This window comes from Mesocricetus auratus, unplaced genomic scaffold (assembly GCF_017639785.1).
Source record: "Mesocricetus auratus isolate SY011 unplaced genomic scaffold, BCM_Maur_2.0 Super-Scaffold_4256, whole genome shotgun sequence".
NCBI lineage: Eukaryota > Metazoa > Chordata > Mammalia > Rodentia > Cricetidae > Mesocricetus > Mesocricetus auratus.
The window spans coordinates 46,705,371-46,713,888 of NW_024429182.1; the positions used below are offsets into that span (position 1 = coordinate 46,705,371).

General features: G+C 41.6%; 1 protein-coding gene across 1 annotated transcript; it reads right to left on the bottom strand.

Moving 5' to 3' along the window:
• Nucleotides 1-7,324: 7,324 nt before the first annotated feature.
• LOC121134399 (olfactory receptor 5B12-like) lies at nt 7,325-8,269 on the bottom strand. The gene has a single exon (XM_040732596.1). The coding sequence runs from the start codon at nt 8,267-8,269 to the stop codon at nt 7,325-7,327; it is 945 nt and encodes a 314-aa protein (XP_040588530.1).
• Between the last annotated feature and the right edge of the window lie 249 nt (nt 8,270-8,518).

Below are 8,518 nucleotides of genomic sequence, written 5' to 3' on the forward strand. Positions count from 1 at the left end.
TTTTTATTCCCTTCCACTGTTGTGTCTTTATAGATTTATTTAAGGGATTTACTGATTCCTCTTTACAGTCTTCTATCATAGTCGTAAAGGCTATTTTAATGACCTTATCTTGTTCTTCATCTACGTTGTGTTGGGCCTATTGTGGTAGGGTTGCTGGGCTTCAGTGGAAACATTTGCACTGAATATTATTGAATGTGTTTTTATGCTGGCATCTAGGCATCTGAGTTTCAGATGGTTGTAATTTTAGATGCTGATATCTGATCTTGTATTTGTTAAGCATGTTTTTTGTTCCTTGGTTTCTGTTACCCTCTCTGGTTCTGAGGAATGTGTGTGTCTGGTAGGGGTCTTGTGGTGCCTGTTAGATCTTCTTCTAGTATCCTGCCAGGTATAGCCACTGGAGCTTCTAGATTAAAATGTGTTACTAGGTATTGGGATCTGACACGTAAGTAGGGGAATGGGATAGGAGGAAGGGCTAATGGGTCCACTGGAGGGAAAATAGCATTGTATTTCACCAGAATATGCTTAGTCTACTGGAAGTAGGGATAGGGGCTGAGAAGAGACCATAGCAGTTAGTTTGCTACAAAACTGAGCATGAAACTGGGAAACCTGACTTGGAGAAGAAGAGTACAAAACTGAACATGAAACTAGGAAACCTGACTTGGAGAAGAGGAGGCAGAGTAAAGATCTGCAGCTTGCCCATCTGCTTTGGTGATAGACTTGGCTGGTTTGTTCCCACGGAATGTCTGGTGGAAATCGGGGCTGGAATAACAGGATGAATTGGAAGGAAGCCTAGAGAAGAGCTGTGTGATCTGCTAGAGATGGTGGCAGAGAAGAGAGGGAGATCACTGGTAGTCTGCCACAGATTTGGAGGTGATGCTGGGGAGTTGGATTTGGAGAAGAAAGGGGAGAGTTGATAAATATCTGCAAGTAGCCTTCCTGCTTCCCTGGCCAGCATCTACAAAAGACAAATGATGTGGCCAGATAAAAAGGCTATCTGACTGGGGCCAAATCTCACTAGCCATCCACTTCATAGCACAATGAACTTAGTCACTAGTTCATGAACTGGCAATACCCTGGTCACTGGAACCATCAATATTCATTGAATATTAGATTAGCATAATTCCATCTCTAATTTTCAAGGTAACATTTTCTTGCTTCTCCATCTTACTACGCACCAAATAAAGTCTTGATCAGTTCAGTGCTAATGTTAGGACAATGGGATTAAAGGTATCCTTTTACTCCCTAGGTAATATGATCATTGTGACCAACATGGGGACAGAGGCTATGAGACTATGTACAGCAATGAGTTTTACTGTGGTGATTCCAGTGCTAATTTTAAGACTAAGACTTTCCCTCAGTGATTTCTCTTTCCTGAGCTAACACTTTCAGGAAAATGTTATCCTCACACCCACTGCAATGATAAAAACAACCATTTCCAAAGAAGTACCACTATTCATCTAACAGCTCCCTAGAAGAGCCCAATTACAATTTATAGTTTCATTAAACACAGTTAACTGAGTGAGGAAAAACTCTGTTCTTAGAACACATGTTCAAAGAGCAGCAACTATTTATCATTGCAAGTTTCTAAGGTATAAACATCAGTAAGGGCAAATAGGAGTCTAGCCAAACTCTTTTGTCTTTAATATGAGAATTGGACTTTGATCAGAACAGCTGAAGAACATGAGTAGTCTATGTTGCCTCCTCCCTATGCCTCCCAGAGGGCATAGTGGGAACTGTGGACACATGGTACAGTTTGCTTGGGAATTTCCAAAGACAGAAAAGGAAACGCTTGAGATAGAAGATTCATCTGCAGGTCCATTCCATTGTAGTCTCAGAGTAGTAGATAGCAGTGGGGGTGATATGTTGATATCCTTATCAGAAGTGCCCAGGATCATGTCAGCCAACAGGTATTATCATTCAAGTCAATCTTCTTGTCAGAAGTTTCTTGACCCATCTAAGACGTTTAGGTCACTAACCCTGCATTCCAGAGGCTGGGAATAGATATTTTAGCAAATGCTTTGTTAGACTGGACAGAAACAAAGTAAACATATGTGGAACAAAGGAGGACTGAGGAGACAAGTAACATTTTATCCAAGTTAGAGGGAAATGGGCCTGAAGATACAAAGGAGAAACAGTAGGAATTAGGATCCATCAGAGCTCCAAATGAATCAAAGACCTCAACATAAATCCAGCCACACTGCACCTCTTAGAAGAGAAAGTGGGAGATACTCTTGAACAAATTGGTAGAGGACACCACTTCCTGGACATAACTCCAGTAGCACAGACACTAACATTGACAATTAATAAATGGGAACTCCTGAAACTAAGAAGCTTCTGTAAGGCAAAGGACACAGTTAGGCAAAACAAAAATACAACCCACAGATTGGGAAAAGATATTCACTAACCCCACATCTGGAAGATGGTTGACCTCCAAAATTTGCATAGAACTCAAGAAGCAAGCCTCCAAAAAACTAAAGAATACAATTAGAAAGTGGGGTACAGAACTAAATAGAGAATTCTCAATAGAGGAGTCTAAAATGGCTGAGAGATACTTGAGAAAGTGCTCAACATCTTTAGCCATCAGGGAAATGCAAGTCAAAACAACTCTAAGTTATCATCTCACTCCCATAAGAATGGCTAAAATCAAAAGCACTAATGACAGTTTATGCTAGAGAGGATGTGGAGAAAGGGGAACACTCCTCCACTGCTGGTGGGAGTGCCAACTTGTACAGCCACGTTGGAAATCAGTATGGAGATTCCTCAGGAAAATGGGAATCAGTCTACCACAAAACCCAGCTATAAAGAGAAGCTTTTTCCTTTGATAGGAGCCTTCCCGCCAGCCTGGTTCTAGAGCCGCATCAGTCCCAAATAAACACACAGGAGGCTATATTCATTATGAAACTGTTGGCCTTGCTTGTTTCTTACTGGCTAGCTCTGACTTAAGTAATTACCCCATAATTGTTAATCTAAGTATTTCTCTTACCGGAGAATAGTTCCGGGCTTCCGACCCCATGGCGTTACATGTTGACTCTCTTGTCTTTCTCCTTCCCAGAGTCCTCCTGGACTCCTAATCCCACGTATCTAGATTCCTATTGGCTCAACAGTGCTTTATTGGCATAAGACTTCCCCAACACCCAGCAATTCCACTCATAGGCATATACCCAAAAGATGCACATTCATACAACAAGGATGTCTGTTCCACTGTATTCATAGCAGCATTATTTGTAATAACCAGAACCTGGAAACAACCTAGATGTCCCTCAAATGAAGAGTGGATAGAGGAAATGTGGTACATTTACACAACAGAGTACTATTCAGTGGAAAAAAAACAATGGAATCTTGAAATTTGCAGGCAAATGGATGGAACTAGTTACCTGAGTGAGGTAACCCGGTCACAAAAAGAGAAACATGGTATGTACTCATTCATATATGGATTTTAGGCATGAATCAAGGGAGTGCCAGCATACAGTCCCACTGCCAGAGAGTCTGGGAAAAAGAACCTTCACCCAGTGACTAATGGAAGCAGAAGCAGACACCCACAGCTAAACACTGAACTGAATTCCTGGAATCCAGTGACAGAAAAAGAGGACTGATGAGCAAAAAGTTCAAGACTGGGCTGGTTTAACCCCCGGAAACAGCTGATCTGAACAAAATGGAACTCCTAGACTCCACACTGATGACTGGGAGGCCAGCATGGGATTGATCCAGAACCCCTGAATGTGGGTGTCAGTGAGTAGGCCTAGGCAATCTATGGAGCCTTGGGTAGTATTTATTCCTGGCATACAAATGGCCTTTGAGTGCCCATCCCACAATTAGGGATGCTCTCTCAGCCTGGACTCTTGTGGGAGGGCCTAGGCCCTGCCCTGGGTGGAAATGATAGACTCTGGAGACCCCCATGTAGAGCCTCACCCTCCCTGGAGATCGGAGTGGGGATTGTGAGGGTGAATGGGGGGCCTGGCAGAGGTGGGCAGGGGAGGAGGGAAGGGAGAAGGAGCTGGGATGGCCATGTGAAGCAAGCTTGTTTCTAATTTAAATTTTAAAAATGAAAAAAGATCCTTCAGATGGTAGGTATCACAGCTCCTCACTGGCAGTGGCTTGTCTAGCTCTTGGTAAGTTACACTTGGAGTCTCTTTTTAGACATGCGGATCTCAAAATATTAGCTCCCTTTCTTAGGATACAGTTATTGGAAGTAAATATATCATGTCAAAAGTTAAAAGCATTAAAATTACAGAATAACCTCTTTAGAGGTCTGATGTTTTCAGGTCAAATACAAAAAGAACACAGGGATCACCAGAGGACTCGATGGGACCATAAAGTTTCATGGATGGAACCATATTAGTTTCTGCCATGAAGTGACATTAACCAGGATGGTGGTGAGGTCACATGGCATTTGCCTTCTTTATGACGTAATTAAGAAATGTGGCAGTCAATTTCCATTGTTGGTTCCATTTTAAAGAAGCCACCAGAAAAGATAGCAAACTACATGGGCATTTTGTGTTCAATATGAACTCAGTCCCATGGTAAAGTGAGCCCACCCCCAATCAGGGCATAAGTCCCTAGGAAAGCCACCATTTCACAGGTTAAATATGGATTGCTACACTCTTTTTTACAAAAGAAAGACACTTTCATTAGATAGGTCAGTTTGGATATAGGAAGAAATGGTACTTATGGCCTACGTTAGTAGGAACAAAACAGAAAAATAATAAAACAGAAAAAGGAGTTTCATTGTCTCAACTCAAGGAAGCTGAGTCCATAGGTAACTGATAGAAGAGCTAGAATCATGGCACTCAGTTTCTCTCAGAGTTAGAGAAAAGACGAGGAGCAAGAGAAAAAGGAGCTCTGGAGAACTTCTTAAGGATTGTGACCAGCCCTGTTCCACAATGATGGAAGGTTTGGGCTTCTTTGTTCTCTTTTTTCTCAGTCACAGAGCCAATAGACCAACCTGACCCAAGACAGTAGTTTGAAGAATATTTGGAGGTAAGGATGCTTGACTCTGGAATGGGAAAGCCAAATCCCATCTTCCAGCATCTCATGGGCTGAAACAGGGCAGGACAATATGCTAACATAACTTAATATGCTAATTTTAGATAGTGAGGGGGCTTGTTAGCAAGATTAACATGTGAGAGAATGTGTATGGGAATTAGGACCCCAATCATCAGGCAAACTAATGCTTTGAGGTTTGTTTTAAAGCAAGCAAAAGGTGTATACAAATGGAGGTATTAAACCCCATTTTAGACAAAGTAAGGAGGGGGCCAGTTTCTGACAATAAGCCATCACCAACAACCAGAAAATGATTGAGAACCAGTTAACCAAGGTCTGGAATGGGCATCTGGCAACAGAAAAAGCCAATTTCTAGAATCTGGGATTAGCCCATAAGGTCTGAAATTCTCGTGATCTGGCTTCAGGCAAAACCCAATGCTGAAACCAAAGCCAGAAGACTGAACAATCCTTGAAGTTTGGACAAGGGTGTCAGTCTAGGATATCTGTAATTGAACCCAGAACTTGCCTTCATTTGTGTATTTAATATACTGTGGTCAAACAGTGAGAAGCATCTGCTCTAGAGGTTGGAAGACAGTGAAGGTGTAAGAGAGCAAGAAAGATGAGAAAACAAACCCAAGCTGAGTTTATGTGGCACACCAATAAAACCTAAGAAAGTGGCTTACACTGCTAGTGAAAACAAAATCTGCAAAAAGCCAGGGACTTTCAGGACGCAATTGGCAGTTCTTCAATCTTAATTAAGTTCAGAAAGCAACCACACTCTTGATTAAATGGTTATCAGAAAAAGCAGGGAGGTAGTTAAGGGAATACAGTAAAAATTACCCAAAAAGAAAGGCTGTGAGTACATGATACTAAAAATCCTCCAAGTTTTGGCACCAAGTATTAGTTCGGAATTCATGGAGGTGATTTGGAAATTAAAGAAAGCAGAGACCTGAGCAGGACTGTTCTTTAATCAGGACAACTGAAGAACACTAGTCTCTCCTCCAGAGTAGAGACTGTGCACCCTATTGAAACTCTTAAGGAATTTCATGGAGAAAACTGAAACACCTCCGTGGCATGCTAGTGATAATGAAAATTCTACATATGTCCAGAACTTATGTGTGTCTATAGAAGTCTGGGAAGAACTTAACCTTTTTTTAGACAATGTCTCATTGAGTTCATAAGGCAGCTGAGGCTGACCTTTAACTCACTACTTCCCTCCTGCATCACTCAATTGATGGAATTATAGGCATGAACCAAGACCATCTTTCATCTTAGGCCCACTTTGGGGTTAAATACAGCTATATATAAAAATTAAGTCTTTAAGCCATTGGCATATTAAAGATATGCAAATACATACATAAAGAAGAGAATGAGAGGCCGGGCAGTGGTGGTGCACTCGGGAGGCAGAGGCAGGCTGATCTCTGCAAGTTCAAAGCTGGGCTGGACGGACAGCCTCCAAAACAATACAGAGAAACCCTGTCTCGTAAAAACCAAAAACAAAAGAGAGAATGAGAAAATTAATGGTTCAAAACTTTTTACATAATGTGGATATAAGAAAACCCATGAGATAATATATGAAATGGATGGATGAATAGATGGATGAATGGACAGATAGATGATAGAATAACAACTAAAAAATAGAGAATGAATTTGAAAAAGTGCAAGTCTATGGGAGGGTACAGAAGGATAACTGTAAATGATTTATTATATATTACAATCTCAAAAATAAAAGAAACGTCTTTAAAGGGCTAAGGAGTGCTGATAGTGAAAGAAATAGTCTTCCCCAAGAGAGGGAACACCAAATGTTGTCCAATACCAAATCATCATGTCTGAAACTATACGTACAAGTAGAATTACACAGAACAATCAGGCTGTAGTGGGGGGGGGGTGTAGCAACAATTAAACAAAAAGAACATATGAATATTACAGATCAAAGAGGTATATGGAGGGTTTTGGAGGAAGAAGGGAAAGATAAATTATATAATGATATTAAATCTCATAAAATAAGGGATACAAATTAAGTAAACCAGGAACTCACTAAATTTCACCATCAGCAACTATATGCTATATATGATGAAAGAGTATTTCCAGAGCATATAAAATACTATTAATTTAAATACCCAAGTGTGGGCTTCTGGTCTAGCTCAGTGGAAAGGCCCTTGTTTACCATGTGCTAGGCACTAGATTCAATCCCCACTACTCCAAGTATAAAACAAGATAAAATAGTGAGATCTTACACAGTTTTAAAAGTGGTTAGAGACAGCTACTCAGTAAATTCACTTGCTGAACTGAGCCAAGATTAGCCTGAGGTAGATAAAGCTGACTTTGTGTAGATTGTATATAATTAAAATGTGAAAGCTATAGAAAATTTTGCTTTCTCCACAGCCTTTTGTAAGGCACCCTTGACCTCTGTGTTCCTCAAGCTGTAGACCAGAGGGTTCAGCATGGGGATGACCATGGTGTAGAATACAGATGCCATCTTGTCAGTGCCCATGGTGTGGCTGGAACTGGGCTGTAAGTACATGAAGATGCCCGACCCATAGAAGATGGAGACTGCAGTAAGGTGGGAAGCACAGGTAGAAAAGGCCTTCTGGCGTCCTTCAGATGAGCGCATCCTCAAAATAGCGATGAATACAAACAGGTAGGAGATCAGGATGACTACAATAGAGAAGACATCATTGAAACCCACCACAAAGAAAATCACCATCTCACTGACAGAGGTGTCTGAGCATGAGAGGGCCAGGAGAGGAGGGGCATCACAGAAGAAGTGGTCTATCACATTGGACTGGCAAAAGGACAGCCTGAAAATGTTCCCAGTGTGGATGGAGGAATTCAGGAAGCCACAGACATAGGAGCTTATAGTCAGGCAAGTACATGTGTTTGTGGTCATGGTGGTGGTATAATGCAGGGGCTTACACACTGCTGCATAGCGGTCATAAGCCATGACAGCCAGGAGGAAACTTTCTGTGGTTATAAAGCCCACAAAGAAGAAGAATTGGGTGCCGCAAGCATCGTGGGATATGATTTTATCTGTTGAAAGGAGACCTGCTATCACTTTGGGTGTGACAGCTGAAGAATAACCAAAGTCTACCAGAGATAGGTGACTGAGGAAAAGGTACATAGGAGTGTGGAGACGTGAGTCCAGCAGAATCAACCCTATCATTCCCAGGTTCCCAAGCACAGTGCTGAGATAGATGAGAAGGAAGACAATGAAGAGTGGAATCTGGAGCTCCGGGTCATCTGTTAGCCCTGCAAGAATGAACTTAGTCACCTCTGTTCTGTTCTCCATTAGGGATTATGGGGCTTCCCTGCACAAAGAGAAAGATCAGGATGAGAACTGGAGGGGAGACTGATGATGCACTCTGCTTGTCTTCTCCATGCCTTCTCTCACTGTGCATATACTCCTTTCCAGCATCCTGATTTAAGCAAGTCATGGCAGCAAATTTTAAATTTAAATTAATGGTCAGTCATACTGTTTCTCAGAAAAGATGATGTATCTTAATCTAGTAATTCCACAGATGACTGAATAGAGGCCAGA

Bases quoted from the DNA above. Each gene is read 5' to 3' on its own strand.
- LOC121134399 (XM_040732596.1), bottom strand. From the start codon at position 8,269: ATGGAGAACAGAACAGAGGTGACTAAGTTCATTCTTGCAGGGCTAACA.